At 39.9% G+C, this 27,924-nt stretch overlaps 2 protein-coding genes across 3 annotated transcripts; one reads left to right on the top strand and one right to left on the bottom strand.

Annotated features, from left to right (window-relative positions):
* The first annotated feature begins 5,952 nt into the window (after positions 1 to 5,952).
* Positions 5,953 to 11,646, top strand: mmadhca (metabolism of cobalamin associated Da). Of its 2 annotated transcripts, none has more exons than XM_030074696.1 (8): positions 5,953 to 6,028; positions 6,546 to 6,597; positions 7,321 to 7,462; positions 7,825 to 8,045; positions 8,680 to 8,785; positions 9,584 to 9,699; positions 9,794 to 9,880; positions 10,762 to 11,646. In XM_030074696.1, exons 2-8 carry the CDS (start codon positions 6,586 to 6,588, stop codon positions 10,978 to 10,980), a joined length of 903 nt encoding a protein of 300 aa, XP_029930556.1. In that variant the 5' UTR covers positions 5,953 to 6,028; positions 6,546 to 6,585; the 3' UTR covers positions 10,981 to 11,646. The 2 variants fall into 2 exon arrangements, with proteins under 2 accessions (XP_029930556.1, XP_029930564.1); XM_030074704.1 differs by lacking the exon at positions 5,953 to 6,028 and adding an exon at positions 6,088 to 6,291.
* Positions 11,647 to 12,367: 721 nt separating this feature from the next.
* On the bottom strand, positions 12,368 to 25,793 carry LOC115373721 (ly6/PLAUR domain-containing protein 6-like). Its single transcript, XM_030072228.1, has 5 exons — positions 25,747 to 25,793; positions 16,190 to 16,358; positions 14,754 to 14,852; positions 13,955 to 14,088; positions 12,368 to 13,765 (listed from the first exon to the last, which is right to left on the bottom strand). Exons 2-5 carry the CDS (start codon positions 16,308 to 16,310, stop codon positions 13,586 to 13,588), a joined length of 534 nt encoding a protein of 177 aa, XP_029928088.1. The 5' UTR covers positions 16,311 to 16,358; positions 25,747 to 25,793; the 3' UTR covers positions 12,368 to 13,585.
* Positions 25,794 to 27,924: the final 2,131 nt, after the last annotated feature.

The raw sequence follows: 27,924 nt of genomic DNA, 5'->3' as shown, positions 1-27,924 counted from the left end.
TGGCTTCTGGTTTGTCAATCACACTCTAATCTGGCATTCCACTACGCTTTTAAACCCTCCACTGAAGTCATATTGCTTTTTGTTCGCTTCCTGTGTATCTGAGATGACAGAAGCTATTTTTATGAACACACACTGAGAGAGCATTGTCATTGTAATCCAAACAGACAGTGCTGTGAGACAGCGGCAAGGTTTTACGTGCCTTCAGAAATGTCACCCTGTCGCGCCTCTGGTTGCTGAAAAATGCATTGCGCTGCACAGATGGATGTACACACACGCACACACACACACACACACACACACACACACAGACAAGCTGATATGTCATGCTCGCATACAGATTGGAGTTTTAGTTGTACAAACATTTCCCACAGGCTGAGCTGCTCTGGAGGAAGACATAATCTCATTGGTTGAGTTACACATCAGTGGGCGGAGCCAGAAAATTCATGCTCTCACAGTATGGATTAGTAAACTACCAACTACTGACTACAGTTCTATAAATTGTGACTATCTTTCCAAGTATGCTTATTTTTTATCTCATCACTTGTGTTTAGAAGCGTTCTCAGTCCCTATACCTGCTTTAAAGCAAAACTGAACTTTGGTTTGTGTTGGTCTGAATGGTTATTTGGACGTGATTTAGTCTACATGGTGGTGAAATCTCCTCATTAGCTGTTCTGTGCTCCCCTGAGCTGCTAATCCACAATACTGGATCTCTATCTTTCCATTAACTTCTACTGTAAAATAATCCAAACCCAGAGTAACACTTTTAGCACATAAGCAAACATGAACAAAGCGGATTATGTCAACATAAAAAACAACAAGACCCGGAACCCATTTTTTAACCATGTAATTACAGTTATGTGTGTAAGTACAATCAGGTCCTTTCTTCCTGGCGCAAGGTTACTGTGCAGAGTTCACCTGCAGACACTTCCAGCCGGATCTACTTTCCAGGTCAAAAAGGAAAATAGCAAGAAAAGAGATGTTTAATTTCCTCAAGAAATGGGAACTGGGACTCCATCCAAAAGCATGCATTTCTTTTTTTTATGGCTAATCTCATAGGCTAAAATAGCAATTTTTAAAACCCACTCAAAATGTATACATATGTAAGAGTATGTTTTTTGTAGTTTTCTCACTTTGTACTGTGAAAAGGTCGAAATTTTCGATTTTTAAATTTCATTATTCTTCAATGTTTTTCAGACAAGGGACTACACTTGGAGATGGTAGTTCAATGACAGTAAGCTTTCACACATGCAGGCTTGCAGATGTTTCCAGGGAGACGGCTATGAACCTGTGCCAAGCGTAACACACACACTGCAGGCTGATGCTGAGTCTCCCGGGTAACAGCAGGGATCAGATGTTACATATACACACACTCAAGGAGCTCACATGACATCACAGATTTGTGCTCAGAGACCATGTAAAGGGGACTCGGGGAACCATCAGGGAGTAGATCCTGGTGAAAACTGACTGAAGGAGGAGAGGCACTCTCACACTCTCAGCATTTCTGTAAATATTTCATCTCTCACCAGAACGGTCACAAACACACATCCAATCATATTTATATGTATGGCTGCTCGTTCCATCTGAGAGTGATGAGAAATGGGAATCATGGTGGGAATATCACTCACAGCACATTTGAACACTGCAAGTTTTGGGAGCCCCTTCCGCAGTATGCAGGCTCACCTGTGCAGTTGTGATATGGGAGAACTGCATCTGTAAAGTGGCATAGATTATCAATGCACCACATGCTTGAGTGTTTTCAAATGCAAACTGTGCAATAATTGCCTGCCCATAATTACTACCTGCATGAATTTTAATGAACTCTGAACGAGTCAGCTGCTCTCAGGTATGATGCCAGGTTTACTGAGCAAAGTACAGCTGAGCAAACACAGATCAGAGACCTGGGGGGATTCAGTCGATTTGCCATCATATCAAAACCAACCTCATTCTTACCACTGGTGCAGCGTGGTTGTGTTCTCCCACAGCACGGCTCGGCTAGTTTCCAAGAGAGTTTCCTGTGTTTGATCACGAGTCGGTATCCCCTTGTAGCACGAGCCGGAGCCAGAGAGTTCTCCAAGCGTCATGAGAGTTTTCCTCTTCCACTTTGTCACACTATTCAATCGCTGGTAGACTCCCAGTCCTTTCTTCTTATCTTATTCTTTCAGTCCTGTGGAGAACCTGAGTGAAAAATCGGAGGCTGCTGGGAAATGCACTGAACTGACAGCTCCCAGCGGCCTGTGGATAACAACTGGTCCAAACTCACTGTGAAAGCAGTTTTCTTGTCAGAGGAAACTTGAAAAAAATAAAAAATAAAATACACATTGATGTTTGTGTTGCCTCGTCTTCTACTAATATTTCTTATAAAATAACAGTAGCCTAAAGGCATAAAAAACAAGAGTAGTGCAATAGATAGAAAGGGATTATAAGCTAATATAATACAGGTATAAAAAAATAATAAATTAAATATTACAACAGCACAACATTTAAGAGTGATTTTTCAATCCAATGCACAACCCCTAAAACTGTAATTTTCACTTAAATTTCCCCTTAAGAAGTTTCGAGTTGGAATTTTTTTTTTTCCATATCATAAAAGAATTTCATGTGCATATTCTGAATCTGCTGGTTACAGCTGCATTGAAGCTCCATCACATTTATATCGAGTGAAGTATTCAATGCCATTGTTTTATGGCAGCAGCATCACATCACATAAAATATCTACATGTCTTATGCATCATTTTAGATGCATTTCCCTGGAATTCAGCAGCACGTTTGGTATCTTTGGAAAACTTGGGATCACTTGGGATAAAGTTTTGTGGGTGATACCATAATGGAGGGTGACATATTGCAGTTATGGATGGCACCTTAGAGCATAATTAGTGCCATATTTCTGCATTTTACACTTAATACGAGTAACTTACATTTAATTTACAGTTTAAATTTTGCAAACCCTAATTACATGTAAGGTGTTCAAAAGTCAGTGCCATTGGACCTAAATGGTTGGTAGTAGCAACACAAGGCAGCGACTGACAGCACATGTAGGGCTGAATATATTGGGGTGTCAGGCTGAATGCTGGCCTTCATGTATGTGGAATCCCTTTACAGCCGTATATGCTAACACAGGGATTTTGCAACATCACTCACATTGTAAATCTGCCGCCTCACTGAAATTTGTCAACCACAGTGAAGGAAGAGATGAGAGCCAGTGCAAAGCCAAAGGCCTGTAGCAGCTCTAACTGTGTCATTCCGGGGGGGATGAGCGCGGTTAAAAAGTGTGCTGATGGAGGGCAGCCAGAGCGCAGTGTGCGAGGCGGAACGTGTTCTCCCAAAGTGGATGAAAACGGCAATTGAAAAGTGCTGATTCCAGACAGGACCCGGCCGCGGCCTGACAGCACAGTAATAAAAAGACCAGGCCTGACTCATTGCTTTGTCTGGAGGTCTCAAGGCTGTCTTACCACTGAGGAATTCCTCTTGCTTCTTGGGCTCTAGCAGGGCAGCAAACCCAGCCACTGCTGTCTAGGGAAAATGTTTCACTGCAATATGAAGGGTTAGACCAACATACAGGCTGATACTGGATTTTATTAAAGGAATAGTTCCTCCAAAACACAAAAAAGACACTTACTCCTATGGGACTCCTATGTAGTCCTGGTGCAATGTATCCATCCAGATAGGTTCTGTGTGATTTTATGAGGTTTCCAGTCTAGTTTTCTGGTGTTTTTTGGAGGAAAGTAGTTCCTAATGAAACTCTTCACCCCCAGGGGCTGTTGATGTAATTGTTGGGTTGCTACTGGTGAGTTTATCACATGGAAATTTCTGATAGTTTGAGCTCCACAACCAAATACCCATCCAGTCCCACTGTACTTGGTTGAGGGGAGACAGACTGGAAACCTCGCCATATCATGCAAAAACTTTTCTGGATGGATTGATTGCACTTGGAGTATGTGGATGTATATTTTTTCTTTTAGTATTTTTTTTTAGGTGAACTGTTCCTTTAAATCCTATCCTGTCCACTACGGGTTTTTCCCTGACAGCCTGAAAAACCTGCAATGAAAATGTATTTTCTTTGCACATTTTTTTCATGTAATGCTTTTTTTTTTTTTTTTAATTAATCTTAATTTATAGGCAGAGCTGTATCCCAGGGGAGTGACTAACCCTCAAAGAATTTCATCTAACCAGGTTTCAGTGGAGAGTTTTAGCACTTTAAGATCATCTAAATGCTGCCTCGGAGGCTTTCCCACCCTGACAAGAATATAATCCTGGCTTTTTTTTTTTTTTTTTTAACTGGCATAAAAATTACCAAATTGCAAGATCCTGAATAGTGACACAACCACACAGCCTGAATTGGAGTAAAACAGACTTTCCAATTCAAATCAACATTGCAGGATGGTTGGAACTTGGAGCAGTGGTCATTTTTATGTGTATTGTTGCCACTGCCAAAAAAAAAAAAAAACTTTGTGCCAGCCTAACTTCCATATTCCCATTGGTGGTAACTATTAGTTTTGGCATTGGTAGTGGGATTGCCATCAGTGTCAGCATGTCTTGATAAAGCTTTTTTCCTCTGTGCTGTTGAAGAACTTGTTATGGATGCTGGTGCATGCATATCTGTGTGTGTGTGTGTGTGTGTGTGTGTGTGTGTGTGTGTGTGTGTGTGTGTGTGTGTGTGTGTGTGTGTGTGTGTGTGTGTGTGTGTGTGTACATCCCACTGGGGCTCTATGCAAGGCGGATGCTGTGTTAGTGGGGTCTCTGGGTCGGGATGAGAGAGTGCTGCCACTGCTGTTACCTCTGATCCTATGGGAGACCCACTGACAGCCAGGCTCTGTGGGGCTCCACATGCCTCACACACACACACACACACACACACACGTACAGCACTTTGTTGCAGCAGCACGTTTCGTCCTCTAGCGCAGCACAGTATGTAAACTCCCTCTTCATATCCAGTCAGCTCAGAGCAAGTGTCAATCAGCCTGTCCAAGTCAGCTCACGGCACTCTGAAAGAGACATGTTTATGCCAGCAAAATGTACCAGTTGGCCTCGTCCTACATGACTTTCTGCGGCTAATGATGTTGTTTATGCCTGGACAATTCTTTCATTCTGTTTTTGTAGGTTTATTTTTCCTGGGAGGGGATTTTGCTGAGCATTTGTTCTAGTTCTCAGCAGATCCTGCCTTATTTTCATACCTGGGAGCTGCCAGTACAGCTATTTTTATTGTTCAAGGGTTGCTAGAGAATTATATGAGGCATGCTACCATTCTCATTATGGAGGAGTCAATATATGTTTAAAACAAGGCAGTGTTAATGTAAAAACAACTGCTATCTGATAAGCAAATGTTACTTCTTGCATCTTTTGTTGTGAACAGCAAGTTATAGTGCAAAAGCGGATCAAAGAGCTTCACAGCATGGAATTTAATGCTATATATGGAATTATTCTGATTATAGGATAGACAAAAAGAGACCCAAACACTGGTCAGTGACCAATAATGCCACTTGAACAAGACTAGCAAGGGCTAGTTGCTCTTCTGCTGCAGAGTAGGCTACTGTTGCAATAAACAGATCCATGACCCGCTTGACTGTGCGGTTGCTCCCATCTAGTGGTGAAAGTCGGCAATTACATCATATCACACATGGTGTATGTTCTTGACACAGTTTCAAAGGATAAACACTTGTAATGCCATATAATAAACACCCCAGTCTCAAAATCGTGCAATTTGGCCATGACATTCAACAAATGTCATTACTAGACATTTGTTGCAAAAAGTCATATTACCAAAATATTTATTTACAAGTACAAGAACAAAAACAGACAAATCAGGTTAGGTTCAGTTGGTCTTGTGACACATTTTACCACACAATTCGTAATGTTAAATATATTCAATGTGTATCTTCCATGTTGTTGTATACCAGTTTGTCAATTAATGTAGATCACAGTGCTGTAAAGGTTATGCCGTCCTAAAGCGCGCATGGGTAGTTTGTCCCTCGCTACCTCCCGTCGGTAGGCTACTTTGCAACAGCAGCGCTAGCAGGTTGACTTTCCTTAGGTAAGAACAGAATGTACCTTTCATTATTTAAGCTCACCGGCGGATGGAAATTTATACTTTTTATAGCGTATATTTGGAAATTCAGCTTCTACATTATTAGAAACTTTGTACAATGTGACCATAGTAACTCAAGAAGTAATTCAATGCTGGCCCGAAAGGGAAAGTGTCAAAACAAAAAGACTGCACGGATGTCAGCTGATCAGCTCAGTTAGCAAACAACGTGCTAACACTGCCTAGCTAACAGCTAACTACATTAGCATAAGGTTACACACTCTTTGAAATTAGCTTTTATTTTGTCGACGGTGGTGTTATAAGACTTTTCCCTTTTATTCCTGAAGGAGGTGTCTAATTGTCACGTCCTTAACGATGTTGTTGGCCTAGTTATGTAAAATTTATGAAACGATTGCATCATGTCAGCCAAGTTAAAGATACCTGGCGAGGTTCTGTTACTCGACCTGCCTAAGACGATGTAAGGTTGTTATTTTAGAGCTATTAATTTCACTTTTCACTTTGACAGGTTACAGCAAAAAGCGGACGTGCGGAAGAGACGGACAGCAATGTCGAGCAGCGTAAGTGACTTAACTCCCAGCACCAACAGTAGCTGGCCAGTTGAAGTTAAGCCCCCGGTAGCTGCTGTAGAGAATATCACGCCAAACTCCATTTAAAATCCTACAGAAATATGCGGCTGTTATCGTCAAAAGTCCATATTGTCGAGCTGGGGAGCCCGTTATAAAAGATGAGATTTTATTGAATTAAGTGTTGCTTTTGGGCCATGTGCATGCCGAATTTACCACGAGACGTTGCAGAGTCTTATTAGCTACTGACATGTTGTATTAAATATGCGTAAATGTCGCCAAGCTAGGTAAGTCGTAAAATTGATGTAATTATGAATGGAGTCTGGCATGATATCTTAAAACCAGAAAGTGGAACGCGCCGGGGCTACTAGCTCGCTAGGTGGGTGCATCTGTGGTGGTAAACAGCTTAAGTGGCCGCTGCATTTCATCCTGTTGTGTAGCAGCACTTAGACAGTTGTAGAGAATAGTCATTAAGTAAGCTATTAAACATTAATGCAGAGTGTTGAGTGGCTGTATGCAGAGTGCAACATATCTAAAAATCCAGTTTGTCATCAGAATAAGAGTGATTTGTGTCTATTTCATGTGATAGTCCCACATTAAATGATCATAATACCCTTACTAAGGTTAGTGTACTGGCATGATTAGTATGATGTTGTTGTCCTTGTGTCCATGTTGGCCTGCTGCTGGTTGCTAACGGGTTGTCTGCTTCCTGTGTAGGTGCTGTGTGGCCGAGGCAGGCTGGTTTTCTCCCAGACCGCTGGCCTTCAGGCCCTCGCTGCTCTCAGGACCAGCCGAACCAGAAACTTCTCTACCGCAAGCTCAGATGAGCCTTATATAGCTGTATCACCCGCAGACTCAGGTCAGTAAACTACTTGGTACTTTTTTGGTATCACCTCTGTCATGGTTCTTAATGAGTTGAGCAGTAAAACAGTAATTACAGTACTATTGTTCATGTGAAGCAGCCATTTCGAGTTGGTTTTGTTTGTGAAGGTGCCACAACAAGTAAATTCATGCATGTGCAGGAGCTTGGCTGTTCACACTAGAAGCATATTCTCAGAGTCAGGTATACACAGATCTGGGGAAACTCCAACATTTGGCTGACCAGTGGTAGCTGCTGCCATTACTATTACTGATTTCTTGATGTTAAAATGTTAAGGTGATGGTGTAAAGGCTGAATTGCAAGTTCAGGTCCCACATTTTCCTTCCCCTTGTCCCCACCAGGCCCCAGGACCGTGTGGCCTGACGAGAACATGGGACCGTTCGGACCTCAGGACCAGCGCTTCCAGTTACCAGGTAACGTGGGCTTCGACTGCCACCTGGAGGGCACGGCGAACCAAAAGAGAAATGCCCCCATCCACACGACGGTGCCTGATGTGCTGAGCGCCCCGAGCAGCGCCGAGAGACACGAGTTCATACTGGCTCAGTTTGTCAGTGAGTTCCAGGTAACCATGTGTACTGATGCTTCTCTGTTTCTTGTTTTGCAGTACTGTGGGTTATGCAAGTTTCCATTTCTAGCTTTGCAAAATTAGATCACAAGTCATTTCCTAATTTCAAAGGAGGTTCTATTTTTTGCTTTTGGGTTTGTCTTTCAGTAGAATATGTCACAATCTAATGACTACAGCAGCTAGGTGTTTGGCAGAACAGTTAAGATTAGGTGATTTCCACCCTTAGAATATTGTTTTTAACCATAACTACGAAAGTAACAAAGACACATTGAATTCTACACTTGGCAGAGGTTTGTGTTGTCTAAATGCCCTCTAGGTTGATCTTCGGCATAGTAAATCTAGATGATTTTTTTTCTATCCAAGTGGAGTGAAAATTCAAGAAACTTTATATTTAAAAGTATAAAATTCCATGTTGTTTCTAAAGGTGTTTGCCCTAACACTGTAGCCAGGGAAAGATACTTTTTCAAAATAACTTTCCTTCAAACTACTTAGGGAGGTAAACATATTAATAAAATATCTTTCTGATTTGGGCTTTTTATACTTCATTCTTGGATTCCCATGCCACATGGATTGTATTTAGCCCTGGAGGTTTGCAGTCAGAAACACACGTGTGTTGTTTTTTTTTCCTCAGGGTAAAGAGGGCAGCGTGTCCCTGAGAGTCCGCAAAGCCGAGCAGTACTTTTATCAAGCAGACACACACTGCTCCATAAACTCGTGCCCCGAGCTGCTAAGGAAAGGTAAGCTGAGGCCAAACAGCCAGCCTCACATTACTGAGCCTTTATTTATCCTGCAGCACATTCAAGGAGAAACACACTGATACCTGGTACATCCACAGGCCTGCTGGAGGCCACTCAGCAGCTATGGCATAGTACAGGGAAGAGAAGTCTCAATTAATTAAATCATAAGTGAAATAAATAATGATGATAAAATGATAATCATTACAATAAATATAAATAAAGGAAAAATGTTCAGACTAGATGGCACTTTGTCTTTACTTAGGACTTACAAAATAGGGTTGAATGATATGGTGATGATTAGTTTTTCAGATATTGCATTTCTGATATTATTCAGTTTTAGTAAGAATGATAATTTTCAGTGACCTGAAAATCAGGGGGAAAAGAGTCAGAGAGAGAGAATTATCCAGAAATTATGAAAAGGAAAAAGAAAATCATACATTTACAATTCTGTGACAGGAAAAAAAATCAGCTCATTTTCTTTTTTCTTTTCTTTTTTTGATATTTCAAGACTTCTTTAGTTGCTTAATTTCACGTCATGTTATTTTTTTTTTTACTTTTCTTTTTCTTTTGCGATTTTTTTACTATTTACTAATTTTTCCCATACTTTTGAAAGAAATCAATCAAAATCAAATCAAATGAATGTGCTCCGGTTTCAAAGTTAATGATGTTAGTATGAATGGTTCTAGTTGTTTTGGTTTTGTAACATAGATATGTCACCTGAGAGGTGGTTGTTGAAGCAAGGATTACTTGTTGTCTGCCTCAGTAACTTAAGAGTGTGTGTGTGTGTGTGTGTGTCAGATCTGGAGCTGTTCTTCCCCGCGGCGCCGGCCAGCGCCATCACAGTTGTGACGGTGACACAGAAGAGCAGTCGGTGCGAGGAGGCTGAGCAGAGCACAGAGCAGCTGCTTCACAGAGTGAGTTTTTTTTTTTGCTTTTATTGCTCTGAAAAGTTTGCAAAAGTGTCATTGATGTGGAGCCGCCGCTGAACCTACTTTGCTGCGTCTGCAGTTTGTGAGCGGCGCCAAGGAGATGTGCTTCGCTCTGTGGACTGCAGGCTACTGGGCGGACTTCATCAACCCTGCAACAGGAGCAGCTGTGAGTCTTAGCTCCCCTAGTTTCGTTTTACTACCCTCACTAATTTCCCTAAATGAAATGTTAGATGACGGCCAATTTGTGCGTTTCATACACTTGAATGAGCATGAAACCACAGAAAATGCATGGAGTGTTTCCCCTTTAAATCAACATGATAGGATGGTCAGAGCAGCAGCCATTATTATGTGCACAACAAGTCACTGACTCTCTTTCCTGCGATGAATGGAAATCGTCAAAGGTCCAAGGCTTTGTTCATAAAAATGTTAGGAAATAAGTCAGCTGCAGTCCAACCGGGCATTGCTTCAAGAATCAGCCAATCACAGAGCCTCAAACTGTCACTAACTTTATACACACATTCTTTTATCATTTCAACAACGACAGTGTAGTATTTTTTACTGTTTGCAACCATTAGTTTATAATATATTTGAGTACTGCGGCTATAGCTGGCATCTTCACCATAGTAAGTCGCTGAGGCTCATGGGTACTGTAGTATTTAGTGCAATTTCACATATAGAGAAATGTGATTTATTTGGAATAAAGTTGAAATATATAGAAGCTATTGCCATAATGTAATCCTGTAGTATTGAGTATTTGTCTAGGAGACTCCCACAATTCTGTGTTGCGTAATATTGTGTTTATCGTTAAAAATAAAATTCCAGATGGGGAAAAACAATGTTATTCTAAGCCAACCCTAACCCTAACCAAACCTAACCAACAATTACTAGGCAATCAGAGACAGAATAGGGCAGGCTTACAGGCCCAGCTAGTCAAGTTAGTCTCTCCCACTTTCAGAGCTGGTTAAAGGCAGAACATAGGCACCAAAATCATCCATTCTTTCTCTTGTTCCCACTCAAAATGACCTCTGACCTCATGTTCCTCAACAGTTCTTTGGATCCCCGCCGAGCCACGCCACACTAAGAGCAGACGAGGAGCTGAGACATTTGGGCTTTCACATCGAGGTGTCGGGCTCTTGCACAGTTATCCGCCACATCCTGAGAGGCACGCCTTTGTTTGTCGGGACTGTTTTCACCAACGCACCTACCTACAGTCCTGCCATCGCAAGACTACAAGGACTATCGAGTGCGCTCAACGATGAGGAATAGGCTTTTTTTTTTTTTTATGTTACGCAGAACGGAACCCACATGTTTATGAAGAAGCTTGGAAATGAAACGTAGAGTTGACACATGGTGTGTATCAGTGGAGGGGTTGCCAGTGGTTTGTCTTACTGTAACACACGTGCAGTGTCCAGAGAAATGTGAGGACCGCCACGTCACAAGGACTGCAGTAACAGTCCACCGCAGGCCTGGGTCGTTTTTTTTTTTTTTTTGTTTTTGTTTTTTTTTCTTTTTTTAATATTCAGAATGGATTTATTTATCTTGCCTGGCAGAGTGCAGTTGGAAATTGCAAACCCAGATTATCCAGGTTACTTTTTATGGGATGTAACCATGTGTGTTTTTAAAATTTGAGCAATAAACATCAGGTAGCATTTTCCCACCAAAATGGGTAATAAAACTGGGTAATAAACATCTTCCAGGGTACCCAGGTCTGCTCTTGTGGTAGCTAATGTGAAAAAGACCTTTATTTGAGCTACCTTTGATTTTTAGATGACCATCTGGTCAACACTTTCGTACTAATATATATACATTATTTTTTTTCTGTCTATTGAGTTATACATTGTCTGTATCAGTATGGACGCTGTTTCACTTGAAGCACTACAGTTGTACCATTCAGAGCCTCTGAATAAAGTGACCTGTAAGGCTGCACCGAGACCACATTTTCTCTACTTGTGAAATGAAATTACCTTCACTTAACCCCCGCAGCACCGACACAAACTGTGATCTCTTAATGTCTGTCAGGACTTTATAAACCGCTTTACTGCCCAGCGAGATGCCATTAAGCAATGGATAAAAAAGACAGCTTTTAAACAAGATTCTCAAGTGCACACTTCCCATGACCCTTTGAATCGCTGGCTGCAGCTATATTTATTCTTAATTGTGTTATTTCCCAGGTGTACTTGGGTGTGAAAAAAAGCAGCTTCTGGAATTGGAGGCACTAAACTACAAGGGCCACATAAATAGGGTTAAAAAAAAAATGAGGATGAAATTAAAGCCGAAGCTATTTCGAGTTCTTGAAATACACTTTTCTCATTTTTGTGGTAAGAACAAACAAAATTGTCTTGGCAAGCGTCTTGATTTATGATTGATTATGTTTTATATCGAATGCACCTCTGCGGTGATTACTGTTTTGTTTCTCATCATAATGTGCAAATGCAAGCTTTTGTGAGAGGAATATTCATCATCTTATTTGCATCACTTTTCAACTTGCCCATCTTAAAATACTAAAAAATCTTTCATTTGAAATTACCAGGTCTTCATTTCAACATAAACATTTGATCTGATTTACTAAAAAAAAGACATATCAAACCTGTTTATACACCCTCAAAAAAAAAAAAAAAAATACAAATTATCCCATAGAAATGCATGTGTGGATTTATTAGAACCAACTGATACCAAACTACCGTTATATAATAGATTGTCCTAATCCATTATGCCTTATAAAAATAAATATTTGTATACATATATCACACACAGGAAAACAAGATGATAAAATAAACAAGGTGACATTGGACAAAGCATGGTAAGACACTAACAACTGATCGAGTTAACACTGTCATTAATAAATAATAAATAAACCTCACCAAAAAAGGAATTATTGTCTAACAGGACAAAGCCGATACATCATGCAGCTTTGGCATTTAGTCCTGCTTGACCCGGACCAGGATCCTCAAATCTATTATTAATCTTATTATAAGCATTGATCCCGGTCTGAATGTCAACTTCTTGTCTTATAACATTTTTAGGTCAATAACAACAGATAAACATACACATAAACATCACAATTTTCTCTGCAAACTTCAATTCTGAATACTCTTCATTGGCTGATTAGTATATTGATCCTTTTCTTTCTTCTTTTTTGGCCTAAACTGTGTAGATTTAATCTTCATCTTTTTATAGATTTATTATTATTATTTTAATTTTTGCCCTATCAACAGATGTAATATCCTGCAGTGTTGTCCTGCAATTTTAATAATGGGCAAATTTCCCAACACTATCCTATTTCAGTCTTGTTTCAGGATAGCCGCTGTGTGTAATGTTGTTTATTTGATTTAATTTATTATCAACAGCAGTTCAATAAATCATTACCACATTTATTTTGACCCATTAACAGAGCTTTTTCACGGCAGCCATTTTGACATGAAATAGCAGGGTAAACACAACAACAGCAGGACTCTGGCTCTATTAGACCTAAAAGGAATGGAGTCTTCATTCATGTCACCACTGCTGTGATGACTAGCAGCCATTATTGGTGTTTGTGCTGAGTTTATACATTGTGAGGCACCTGGTCAGATTTAGTGTGAAATCTGCTGGATTTCTTTATGGCAAAAAACAGGAAGAGGGCGCTGTTCTTCCAAAACAAACACAGCTAAAATGGAACAAAGCAAAAGGGACTGGTGAAAGAGGCCAGCATTTGTCCCAGTCATTTGTTCATGGTAATTATATCTGGTATCAATTAATCTGATAATGATACAACGATATGTAAAATGTGACACACTTGTTTGTGCACCTTTAAATTTGCACAATTTCCCTTGAAAACGTCCTTTTTCAAGTACCTATTAATACTCTTTACCACAAATGCTGAGTTTCTCTTTCACGCATGTGTAGCTGTGATGATGCTGCTGATGATGTAGGTCAGTGCCACAGAAAGCAGCCTGCCGGTCGAGCTGTGAGAGGAGCTGAGCACAGGAGAGGTGGTGGAGAAAACAGCGGTGCTCTTGTTTCTTGGTACCAACAAGTTACAGATGTTTCCCTCACAGCAGGAAGTGCAGACCTGAGGGAGCAGAGGTAAAAGTTTAGAGGACTTCAGAGAGGACAAGAATGGTCATATCATGCAGCCTGAAGACATTTTTGATTACTCTACAATCTTGGTGCATGATGAGGATAGCACTCAAAAATAATAGTAAATAAGAAAATCTGTTTTTAACTGGGTTGAGCATCCCTTTAAGGAGCCTCCACACACCTGGTAGCCTTCATCTCTGTTAACATATCTACAGCCAGTGAGCAGGCAGTCCTCCAGGCTCACACAGCGCTTGGTCACAGACACACTGTTTCCTTGGTTGTCCATCATGTGGAGTGTGTAGCAGTAGCTGGTATCTGGAAGTCAGACACACAGTCCAACACAGAGAGCAGCACAATACTCAAGAGCAGAACTAACAAACCAGAACGAATAAGAACAAGCACTACTCTCACTTTTGGGATACAATTAGTGAGACATTCCTGCTGAGAGCAGGACTGCAAAACTCAGACAAATACAAATTATCATCCTTAGAAAACCATACCAGTGATTTTGAATGTTAGGCCCATTTAAGAAAATGTACCGACAAACAATGCTGCCAATCATGCAAGGGTACATAAGATTTCACAAGATCCCTCAATAATCCCTCTATTTTCATATTTGAATGTTTGGTTGAAACGGCCACCGTGTAATGTTCTGCTTCTGTGGCTAATAAAGTCGGCAACATTCATAAACCACAGAAATGGTAATTGGCTGTGGAAAGCAAACATTTCCCCAGGGACTATTTTCCCTGGCAGAGGGAGCCTTTCTCTTTGCCCAATTTCAAGTCATCAAAACACAACAGCGCTGCTGCTTTTAGGAAAACGGTGATGGAGTAGTGGTGTGAAGAAAGTTTGGAGTCTTTGAAAGTTCATCTTCATATCTTACATTTTATTAGCAGCACATTTGAGTCTGTATTGCTCAGTCCAGCTGCACATACAGAAGCAGAAAGGATGAGAGAAACACTGATGCGTCCAGTAAGTACCTTTCGGGCAGTACACGTCTGGTGCCCAGCGATTGCAGTCATAGTTATCTGCAGAGTCTTGACAGGTGAAGCACTTGAATCCACCTGGGTGAGGTGTGGCTGTAGAGCAGAAAGACAAATTCAGACGCCGCACTTTAATAACTGATTTTTTATGTTACTGTGTTGTAGCTACAAGGTTACTATACTGAGCTTATTTCTTCTCAATTTTTCTAAACTGAGCATATTTACATGCTTTAATTTCTGTGCTAGTTCTGGTTTTGACATTTGCTTCATGACATAACAAGGACGGTGTTACTGAATTACCACAACAATTACCACATGATGTACAGACATGCAAAGAAAAGTTGAGAAAAGGAGAGAAAGTAAAACAGAAAGGGAAATGAAACTGATGGAGAAGTGAATGAGTCCCAAAACAGTTAATTTAATCAAAGCATGGACAGCTGGCTTGGTGCGATGCCTGTCTCACTTTCCTTGTGAGAAGCTATGGCAAAGTCTGTGACAGTAAGCGCACACTGTTTACCATTCTCATGACCTGCGTCACAGATTGACTCAAAAGGCTTTTCAATTCAAGCCACAGCATATAAAAGAGATGCAAATTGAACAATTAACGTCCAATTATGGCTGTGTTCCTTAAACAAGTGAAGGCCTAGATTGACCGAGCTCTCACATAATGGACATTTTGTTCTCCAGACAGTATCTATGAACAATGAACAATGTCAGTCAATCAGCTCAACTGTCTAGTAAACCGCACTGAAGCACTGGGACCATCTGCAGCGATCAAACATGGAGTTGTTTGCATTTCCCATTGGCAAGAATCATATCTGTACTGGGAATCGGGCCTCATTTCAGCAGGGACAGCTATAGGTCTTAGGGTCAGTCACGTTTCAGTCACGGGACAAAGCCTGTTAGTCATGGCAGACACAGACATGATGGCACCCAAATACATGCACCTCAGTCACTTTCCTGTGGTCCTCATGTTCAAAACTAAGTGGTCAAGTTCATAGACTTAAACCATTTCTTTAAAGGTTTGGAAAATTTTAGTCAAATGAAACCATGAATTTTAAAGCAGCCTTAAGATTTGAACAAAAAGTTGAACATTTGCATGGTCTACTGATAATCGTCTTACTTGGAATGTCTGCTTAGAAAAAGAGTGTGTAATGTATAGCCTGGCACAGCCAATCATGTGAGATTAAATTAGTTTTACTTCAAAACCAGTCTGGCTACTTGCAAGCAGATCAGTGAGGAACTACAGCCGTGGTTTAGGTGATGACTTAAAGAATGTTGTGGAGTCAAAACTACAAGAAAAAAATTCAAATGATTTTTTTAAGTATGTATGGAGTTCAGAGACAATGGGTTAATGGGATTATGATTAATAGATTGTGCTTAGTCTCAAAACATAACACTTATGCAAATACATAGCAGCACTGTGTCCCTACTTGAGGGGTGCAGGAAGATGATGTCCTTCATTGTGAAGTCCCGTGATTGGACACTTTTCAGCCAATCAGCAACATTGGTCAGTAGTAGGACCCAGCCAACCGCTGGCCACGGCTCCATCATCGGCTCTGAGCTTCTTCATGCACCCTCTATTTGGCCTGTAAGACACTTCTGGGAGAGAGGGAAAACAGCTGCTTTATTCCATTAGAATTTAATTAACTAGCAATTATCCCAATTAGACCATACTTCAGAATGACTCTTGCAATCATAAGTTTCACTTTCACCACTATTATTACCCCATCTACAGCCCAGAATAGAGTTCATTACAATCAAGAGTAAAGTTCAATACAATAATTAACAACACAAATCTATGCGACTCCATGCAACAAAATGTTATTAAAAATCTGTCATCTTAAGTGGATCTATTTTGGCAAATTAACACAGGACAGTTGAGAGACCCTATTCCAGATTGCTTTGTTACTTTATCTGCACCTATGTCATGTCCTTGTCTGACTCTGTTCATTTTCCTTTGTCCTATTTTACTTCATTTGATTTGATTTGATTCCTACGGAAGCCCTAAAGGGCCATACATACATATATTTTATTTCCTCCGTTTTCTCGTGATAACGAGATAATTTTCCTCTGTTTTCCCGTGATAACGAGATAAATTTCCTCTGTTTTCTCGTGATAACGAGATAATTTTCCTCCGTTTTCTCGTGATAACGAGATATTTTCCCTCCGTTTTGAATGAATGAATGAAACGTGATAGGCCTGAGATTTCCATCATACGTGACATGTCATGCTGACTGACGTCTCCTTGGACACATAAAGCAGGGGTCACCAATCACGTGCCATGGAGGGCCGAGAGGCTGCAGGTTTTCATTCCAACCAAGACCTCCACCAGGTGATTTCACTGATCACCTGGAGCTAATCAATGAAATCACCTGGTGGAGGTCTTGATTGGAATGAAAACCTGCAGCCTCTCAGCCCTCCATGGCACATGATTGGTGACCCCTGACATAAAGCATAAAGCTATTTCAGCCTGTGTCAGGCCTTGATTGAACAGATAAGTGATGCAGTGATCAATATTCTCCTGCTCCTCTGACATTGCTACACTGACAGATGTTTCCTGCAATAATTTAATAAGACAATCGCTTTGTTTTCTCGAGATCTCGATTTAATTATCTCGTTATCACGAGAAAACGGAGGAAAATTATCTCGTTATCACGAGAAAACGGAAGAAAAATATCTCGTTATCACGAGAAAACGGAGGAAATTTATCTCGTTATCACGGGAAAACAGAGGAAAATTATCTCGTTATCACGAGAAAACGGAGGAAATAAAATATATGTTTGTATGGCCCTTTAGGGCTTCCGTAGATTCCCAATCCCTTGCTACTAATGACATCTTTTGGCTTCGCTGACCTGCTTTATTAAATACATGTCAAATAGACATTAAACAATGACTGAGAACATGGCAACAATTGGCCTGGAGAGAGTGGAAAGAGAGGGAACAGCCCATAAAGGAGGGATCATTTCCTTTAAAAGTGATCAGCTGTGTGAGCTCCTCATGCTGTGAGATTGTTTCATTATTCAAAGGTCAGGAGGAACCCTGCTAATCGATTTATGTTTTGGCTTTGCCCTCAGTTCCCTGCTGTGGATATGACAGTATGCGAGGCAAGATCTCAAATGACTCCAAAACAAAGACATAACATGCATTTTTAATACTTAATTCAAGACAAGGCAAATTCTTACTCTAACGTATCAATTTAGTCTCTCCCAAAAATGACAAATGTATATCTTGAGCTGGAAAATATATTTATATTTCAGTTTGAAGCTCTTTCAACCCACTTTGCCCTAATGGCCACAGGACAGGGCCAGTGTCCCACCAGTCAAATGTTATTTCTGTCAGGGGATGGTTCATTCATGGCTAAAGTAAACTAGATTAGCTGGCATGCACATTGTCCATTTCTCTGACCCTGTCAGCCTTAACACAATGCCTCGATCGAGACCTCCTTTACTTCCAAACCAGTTCCCCCACTAAATGGACCCACTGCCCCAGAAATAAAGCCCCTAATGCTGGTCCTGTGGAGCAGAGGCTGGGCATCGATATTGCCCATGACCCTGGAATTAAAGACTTTTTGAATGTGATGGCATTTAGCCCTACAGTTGCTAATGCATCTGCCCAAGAATGAAGGGGTTTGATGGGAGCAATGTGACAAGCAGGCAGCTAGCTATAAATCATAAGATCACTGCACAGTTTCTGTTTGTGGTGTATTGATGATGTCTTGGAGAGGCTTGTGCTGGGTTAGGAAAAGTGTACAATACACAATGCATGTCTCCAGGTTTTTGATATTCTTAAAGGTGCTGTATGTAGCATTTCAGCATCAATACAACATTACTGCAGGACTGGCAGCCTCTACCCTGCATTTAACACTGTACACCACAGGACTAGAACAGGTTTGATATGAAATCTGCTGGACTGCTTTGTGGCATAACAAGAAGAGGGCGCTGTTCTTCTGAGGAAAGACCAAAAGTTTTTAGAGTTTCTGGCAGCATCATGTACACAATGCTTATCCTCTTCAGTAAAAGCAAGCCAAAAATATAAGGAATTTGGTCTCAACTTTGAAAAACATTAACACTAATAATATCTTTGTTTATATTGATCACACCAAGGTACCACAAATAATTTGACAGCAATATAATCAGCCATCAGGTATGTTAAAAATGAGAACACACAGCACCTTTAACAAGAATAAGATAGAAAATTGTGGGAATACCTGAGGAATAGGTTACAGTGATGAGTGACAAAAATTCTTCCATCATAAACGGGCTTCTTACTAGGCATTACAACAATGCTGACTGTCATGGATCTTGCTGAAATCCATCCTTTATTTTTTTTTTTTTTATTATTTGCATTGGCAGGAGCTGGTTAAAGGAAGACATTTGTGCACAAAAGGGCTTTAGCTTCTTTGCAAGCCTGAGGCAACAGATAGAGGAATTAGACCTGGCACACTGTCAAGGCAGCACACATACAATAGCAGTTCCACTAAGAAGAAAAGCAATAATTTTCTTAATACTTTAATGATTTTGTTGCGGATTGTTTTTAGTGAGGATACAGGAAGTCACCTCTGAGCAGCTGTGTTAAGCTTTTGTGGCGTCCCTTCATCAAGTGCGCCTACAGTGGTCTGTAAGCAAGAACTAGTAATTTGTTTTCATTCCAAACTCTGAAAGGATTATTTGACAAGTCAGATCAGTGATCAGAGTACAGGGAATGAACATCTGTCCATAGCCTCAAGGCTTAAACCACACTGAGAATTTCTGACACCTGGCTACTTCAAACAGGGCATGCTAATGTTGTGACATGCATCATTTCAGCAACAGCAGAAAAACCACACACACAAAAAAAAAAAAAAAAAAAAAAAAAAAACAATCAGAGTGAGTGTTTGTCTTTCCAAAAATGTCAAGAGCTCAGTTGTGCGGTGAAATTACATGGGAATATTTTGCAAAGCCTTTCACTGAGAGAGGATGTCAGAGTGTGTCCTTGCTTTCTACATCTCAAGTCTCTTTGCAAAAACGGTGCTCATTGGAGTCAAGGGTAAAAGGAAACTTGAACAAATGAAGCAAGTCTTCTTTTGTGTGCAAATAACTGACAACTAATTGCTTCAGCTTTTAGAAATGCATTCCATTATTGTTGACAGAATGAAATAAAACCTATAGCTGCTGTGATATTTTCACTGCTGATGAATGTGCTGATAGACAGGGTAGCCTTGGTAGCATATATGCAACGCCATCCCATTTTAGTGACAACCAAAATTCAATTTTGTCCCTACAGCTACCAATTAGCTCAGTTTATTGCTCTCCCTGCAGCCTCAGTCTGCAGCTGTAGTGAAGTGAAGTGAATTTCTTGTTTAGATTAATTTCCTTGATTACATCTACAAATGTAAAAAGCATGTAGAACGTAAGAGGTACTGGATAAGACGCCTGGCCATGTGCCGAAGCTCTTTTTGGATTACTACAGCCTTGCTGGCCTGGTTTTAACTCTGAACTGAGATCAGCAGACATTATATGGCTTTGAGTTCAGATACCTGTGTGCTATATTAAGCTTTTATTATATTATATTATATTAAGGTCTTTGTGCTGGATATATGGTTATAGGATCTTGTTGTTTTTGCATTATGCACAATCCAATAAAAAGGCTGTACTACTGTGCCAGTATTGTAACATTGTAGTTCACGTCAGAATACAGAGGAACAGAAAAGAAACAGATACATATTCATACATATGTTTTAATGCCATATTTAGCTGTCACATATTCACACACTCTGTCCTTTCTATCCTACTCTGTTCTCATTTCCCAGTCATTTTATGCAACCTGTTCCATTGTTTTGCTCTGGTTGCATTCCACTGTATTTTTTTCTCTTCTGTTCTCAAAGCTGTCATAACACACGGATATTCGTAGCACACCGTGCCAGCCATTAAGAGCTAGTTCAGAGGAATTTTAGGCAATTCACGCTGATTTTTCCCTGTACGCTCAGCATTAAACCAATCTGTCCTCAGTGCTCAGTTTCTGAGATGCGTCCCTGTTGGCAGGGTTTGTGAGGACAAGGGCAAAAATAATACCTGTACAGTTTTACTAATGATACATACTTTGTTATATACAGTATAGATCCTCATACATGGGCCTGCAACTTGCATCCAATAGGCAAAAATAATCCAAATCAAGGTATTATGAGAAAAGGAAGTGCTTCCCTTGTGTGCAAGCCCTCAATGAAGAATGTTTCTGCCCCAGTTGACTTTCATCAGGTCTCAAAGAGAAAGTCTATACAATACACACCATCCAATCTGTACCACACACTGCCACACTGTGGGACATCTTCGACCAAGAGCACCCACCCCACATCAAAACACTGCATACCAATCATCACGAGTGGTCTTACAGTACCTACACTATCTGTAGGCCTATAAATGCAAACACAGATGACGACACATAGAAGGCTTCATATTTCTGAGAAAGCTGAGGGATTATCTGTGTAGCAACTGATCTTGAGTCAGTTCAAGTCTATGACCTGAAAGTGTAAATCTGAGTGGAGAGCTACCATCAAAGTGGCCTTGAGTTACTTCTAATTTGTGGTTGGAAACTGATTTTTTGGCTTGCCTCCAAAAGTTGATAAACTGGAAAAAGAAAAGAACCAGCCATTAATCATTTTTCCAGTCCTTGAGATTAAAGTTCAGTGTAAGTTCAATTTGATTTATTTCAGCCTCCATATTCACCTAATGATAGAAAACACTATTATGCACATATTTTTGCATATTTATGCACAATATTTTCCATCAGTGAATGAAAAGGTAGAGGCTGCTGCTTATTGCACCCAACCTTCTTATCATTTACAGGCAGTCAAAATGCAAAAACCATGCAAGGAACATTATACATAAACAATTACCAACATGTATTGGATTACAAACAAAAACGTATGCAATAACTCGATCAGTAATTGAATCAATTATAGATAGATACACTGACTGTATTCTCTCATCAATAACAGCTTTTGGATTCTCTGTGGAGGTGAATTTTGCTTGGTTTGCATACAATTTATGCAGTATAATACTTAACCAGATCATGGAATTTCTGTAATTTAATTAACGGTGATGAACAAGGACCCTGCTTCAGACCAAACTTAAATCAATCTTGAAACCCATACAGTTGCTTCTAGCATATTGGAAGCAGTAGAGTTTCACACAACCTACCAGTAAGCACTACCATGTAAACAGAGCACAGGCATTGCTTGCACCAAGGGAACGGTTAAATTGGGTTCACTGTCCAGCACACCTACAGGATATTAAATGAAGGGATTCAAAAAAGTATTTTAGTCCATGGGCTTGCATTCATGAAGCTCCTCAGGGCAGGGTTGCTATAGGATCTTGACCCTGTGGCTGCATTGTTCATAATGATATGCAGTAGACTGAAAGGAACACTTGAGATCCACTCTCCTATGCTGAGCCGTTTGATAGATGCCTGGCCTTGCCTGCAGTACAATCTGGAGTGAGGCTGAGAGGGGGCTGCAGGAGTACAGGGATTACAGACAGTACAATAACTCCCTGTTACAACCAGAGAGGCATGGAGGGGCTTTCTCCCACCCAGGGTTCAATCAACACTGACCAGCCCCTCTGGGTCCCAGTTAAAAGGCCACGCAGGCCTCATGGAATCTGGAGGAGAGTGGAGTTCAGGGTTTATCAAGTCAAACAACACCAGAAAATGCAGCTTGCAATTTGTCGATTTGAACTCTGATGAGTGATGCTTAACCCTATAAAGCCATTTGTGTTATCAAATAACACATTCCGTTTTCAGTTTAATCAATACTTGACCAAAATACTGTTGTATACCTTTGGACATTTCCCCTGTTCACCCTGGACCATACCATTGGTACTTCAAGTACTGTCATATATGATACAACAGAAAAAACGTATGTAATAACATATTTTTTGAAAAAATATTTCTAAATATTCTAAATATTTTTTTTGTTTTTCCATTTTGTTATAGGACTAAATAAATGGTTCGATTTCAAAAAATTGGAATTTTCTGCCAATTCTTTCATAGTTCGGGCTTTATAGGGTTAACTTTATCTTCTCACTTCTACTGATGTACTATTTATAATATACAGTGGAAATTACACTGTTTTCCGCCTGTGTAATCATAGCAATAATACATAAATGGGTGTTCTTTGCTTTTAGCCATGATGGTGATTCAACTAGGTTTGAGGCACAGCTGAGCTTTAGTGAGTCACGTTTTAAAACAAAATTGTCACACAAGTGTATTCCAGTGAATAAAACCAAACGAAACTGCGTGCAGTGTGTTTAGCTTAGCTCTGCTGTGGTCATACAGCCAAGCCTGTCAAGGCCATGCCTGCTTGCATGAAAAGGGCTTATAAATCAGATGTCCTTAAATCACCTCTGTTACAAATTCTACTTGGACAGCTATGGATTTGCATGATTCACTTGGGTCACAGCTTTAGGTCGTAAAAGCTGAGAGTTCCTGATTAATCAAGAAGAATCACATCCCTGGTTTGTATAGCACCACATGACTTGGGTCTGTCAATGACCTTTTCCTGGCAGAGTCAAGTTGGGTTTATCTGTGGCAGTAAAACCTGTATTTATGTTCTTAGATTCTCTAAATATTTCGCTTATCCAGGGTCTTTTGTGAGGAACAGCAGTACCGACATATACACACTCCAAAGGACAGGTTTCTACAGAAGATCTAATACTGCACTGGGAAGAATCCCATGCAATGAATCAGTCATCACGGTGTAATTTAAAGTTACTCAAGAACTGAAATATTGTTTCACTCATGTTCCAAGACCCCCACCTCTCATCAGCATGCAATGCCTTACTGCCATCCAGTTCTGAGAGACATATCATACTTATGAGCAAAGCACACATAGGTGAAATAACAAAGTGGTAATCATGACTGTCATTATCTCTCATTTTATGTAAATAATTGGCTTGGCTTTGTTTAACTTTCAGCTGTCACACGTTTTGGCAGATAAAATAATGAAATATCTATTAAACGTGCATTGTCTCCTCTCCATTCTGCTTTTATTTTTAAAATAATCAGTCAGCAAAACCATTTGAGTGCTCAGCAACATATATTTACAACATAAACTATGAAGCAGGAGTTTATGAGGAGCACTTGAAGGCAGAGATGGATTCTTAAGATAGTGCCATAACCATAAAAATATGTAATAGAGGGAAAACACACCTTGTCCCCCTATCTTTTTTACCTTACATAAATCTTTATGATATAAATAATGCAGTTCAGCGTTTCAGTAATAGTAAGTAAAGCTGTTTTTTTAATATTGGCTGTTGTTGACTAATGATGACTCACTGGAAATCATAGTTTACGCTCCTTTTTATTTATGATTACACGACTGCTCGTAGATGGACAGCTGTATAATGTTACATGTGAATGGTTTAACTCCCTATATCCAGGATAAAGGGGAGACCTTGGTTCTGTGTGCGACTACAGACACTCAATAGAGGTTTAGGCCACCGGGGTTGCCTTTGAAGTTCAACAGCCAGGCTTTATCGACTGGTGACATATGGCAGGGGCTCAACTGCTGTCATACAAATGCTTCACTTATTAGATTAGATTTATTCTCTGAGTGTGAGATACATGTTTGCTTTTGAGAGACTGCCACAAAGAGCTGAATTCTCTCAATTCCCAGCATATTTTTTATGCTTTTTTTATGTTAAATGAAAAGTTATATCCCAAATATTAGTAAATCCATGTACCTGTGGTTAATTCCATCTAGGTTCTCTCAATCTGCTGAGGTCAGGTTTATTAGGTCATTTTTTAACTATGCATATTTGAAATACCTGTAGCTATAGCCAGCTGCTGTCCAACAAGACCACTCTCAAGACACAACACAGACAGAGGCTGTTGTAAACAGACACAACATACCAATGGACTCGGCCTCTGATAACCATTCAGAGCCAACATAAATCTAACCAGAAGGTGCCACTCAGCTGCTGATTTCAACAGCTCTATATTATAACTCACTTAATCTTGTACATTGTATACTCTCAGCATAACAGCTCCAAATCAAGTTGATTCCTATGCCGACATGCGTTGTAATGTAGGCCATCTAGTGGTCAGCGAAAAAAAACAGTAAAAATAAATAAATAAATAAATAAATAAATAAAAATAAATAAAAAATACAATGACTCTGAGCAGTGTTGCATGATATAAGATGGATCCTTTTGCACAAAACCAGTTATAGTCAGAGCATAATATTCATAAGTCCTGACCTTCATACATTGTAATAATAAACTACATCTTTATCATTTCAAATGCGAAGTATGTATAAACTGCAAGAAAAACCTAAAAATATCACGCAATTCAAAATACAACCTCATCAAATGTGTTTACATAACTTAACAACCAGGTACTAAAATAACTTGTTTATAATGACTGGCCCCAGCTATTCAGGACATTTTATTATCACACACTTTTAAACAGCCTAAATCATATTTTGAGTAACCTAATCATACATGTCTGCTGCAAAAGCAGACATGTAATGTAATAATAATGTAATGTAACGTAATAATGTCATATAAATTAGATCATTACTGCGCTAAGAAAGTCTGCAACAATGTCTAGTATCATCTTTCTGTTTGAACCTCTCTGTCATCTCCATAGCTGGTGCTGGTAAATGAACTGGTATCTGTTTGGGCTACATGACAATTAATACACTATTATTTCTCTTCAAATTAATGTGCTTGTGCGAAATATTGGGCTCGGTGCACATAACAGCAATTTGAACCTTTTTTTTCTCAGCAGTAAAGTAAAAACACAACTCTATCCCACAGTCAAAAGCATGTTTGTTTTACTATACACACTACAGGCTTGCCTACAAAATAAAAGTAGCGCTTTCCCGTGTATTTACCGCAATTGCGCAGGGTATAAACGCATTAAAACTGAGTTAACCTCGACTAAAAAAGTTAAACTCGTTTGTAAAACAACTTTTCACTACAAAGTTAAAGTAGTTTGTACTACAACTTACCGACAGGATTTCAACTGGAAGCCTGGAGCTGAGGAGCAGCCTGTCATCCACAGTGATGTCGGAGATGTCCAGAGAGACGCTGCTCTGTCCTGTCAGCTGGACACAAGGGGAGGCGTTTATAGGCGCCGCTCACACACATTTCCTGTATTGAGGACGGACACTACTTTCTCCACTGGCGACGCCACAGCCACCGCAGACGTTTCTCTTGAATAAACCTCCTGTAAAACAACCTGGCACTACAGTTTAAACGTCTAGAAACGCCTCATCCGCAGACACCGCACAGTTAAACACAACGGGAAACGGTAAAAGTGCACGCGGAATAATTTAAACCAGGGCACGAGACTCAGCATAATACTATCTGGTGCCATCGTTTTTCCGTTCATTTGCATTAGGCTAATTAGTTTGCTTTGTGGGAGAATGATGGGATGCTTTACTTTTTTAAAAATGGCAAAATTGATTGATTGACAACTTTATGAATCCCATGGGGTAAAGTTGATTTGCCACCCCACAACAAATGAGAACAAACATGCGAAAAAAAAAAAAAAAAGTTTATCCCTGGGGTCAATTTGACGCCCATTCAGTGTTTAACAGTTTAACATCACTAAATACTTGATTAACCTTTTTTTTTTTTTTTTTTTTTTTTTTTTTTTTTTGCTTCACATTTCATGCTTTTTTTTTTTTATTTAATGGGGACAAGTGGGTAAACATGAAATTAACATGATGATATGTTTTTAATATGTTTCAGGCTGTTTTAGCTGTGTAAAACATAAATAAATCAACATTTTACACAATTTTTTAGGTGTTTTTGATGACACTGAGGAACTATAACATGACATTTATAATCTTAAAAAAAAAAAAAAAAACTTTCCTCTGCCTTAGTGCCCTCAGCTAACATAACACACATGTAGTAACATAACTATACCTGTTGTAGTGCCAGAACCACTGACAGTTCATATGACCAATCATGATTCCCACAAGAAATGTTAATAAATTTGAAGGTAACAGGACGGTTAAAAACAAAGCAATGCAGCTCCTATGACACATCATTGACCAGTTTTGCAGCTACTGGTGCAAAAGACCTCTTCTATTTGTTCTGTAGAATATCTTGGCACAGCTAATCTATCACCTAAAGTCCCTCTCAGAGTGCTAAGGAAACCAATAATTGAGCACGCTTTTTTATAATCTGTTTGTTCATGTTGTTTTATCATCAGCTGTCATGCTTCCCCCCAGCAGACCAAACCATAAAAAAAACACAGTAGCCGCAATACTCTGATAAAATAGATAATATATTCCCACTACTTTGTTCTGAGGATTATCTGTGTCATGCGTCCATAATGGATACCCCTTTATTTGCCAGCTGCAGAGGCATCCACATTGTCTTTTCACATGATGATTTTTTTTAAATGCACTTCTATTTCAAACTCAGAATTGACAGTAGTATCTATATCTGCCATTGCAAAGTAAGCTTCTGTGGTATGTGTGGTATGTATGAAAATTACTATAAAGCCAAATTACTTTGGCGTCTGTATGAATAAATTGGTTAGACTGCAATGAAGTAGTAACCTTTTAGCTTGCTGTCGGGTAAATGAAGGCTTGTCCTGCTTGTTTTGTACAAACCAGGCAAGCGAGCCTCAGTGTATTGTATTTACTGGTTAATTAAAAGGTCAGTCAGCTGCCTAATAAACCAATCTGTGTTACAGGGGCTTCATGAAAGTACTATTCAGACATGATGAATGGTGAACTTTAGTTAATGTTTCGGAGCGTCTTCGTTGGGGTCATAGTTTTTTGTGTAAGTGACCGTATGACAGCAATCTCTTCCTGTTATCTCTAGGCTGGATCTGACCTAAGATGGACTGCTCTATACATTACACAGCTGATCTCCATGCCAACCTTTACACAACCCACTCCAGTGCAGCACTGAGATGGGCCTGGGCTGTGACTTTCATTTCACTGGACTCAGAATGAACACAATGTTGTGTGCTACAACCAACCAAAAGACACTTACCCATGTTTTGCTCTGAATGTCTCCTCATTTCAATGTCCTTTTTTCAAATACGAGGTCTGCCTGAAACAAGGATGCATGGCTGTAGTGAAGAGACCACCTTAATTAGGCGTTTGAGTCTAGAGTCTAGACCATGTCCAAAAATGCTCAATCAAAGCCAGCCAGGTTTATTAGGG

Source organism: Myripristis murdjan, chromosome 2 (assembly GCF_902150065.1).
Source record: "Myripristis murdjan chromosome 2, fMyrMur1.1, whole genome shotgun sequence".
Classification (NCBI taxonomy): domain Eukaryota; kingdom Metazoa; phylum Chordata; class Actinopteri; order Holocentriformes; family Holocentridae; genus Myripristis; species Myripristis murdjan.
This window is presented reverse-complemented; position numbering and strand designations above follow the sequence as displayed.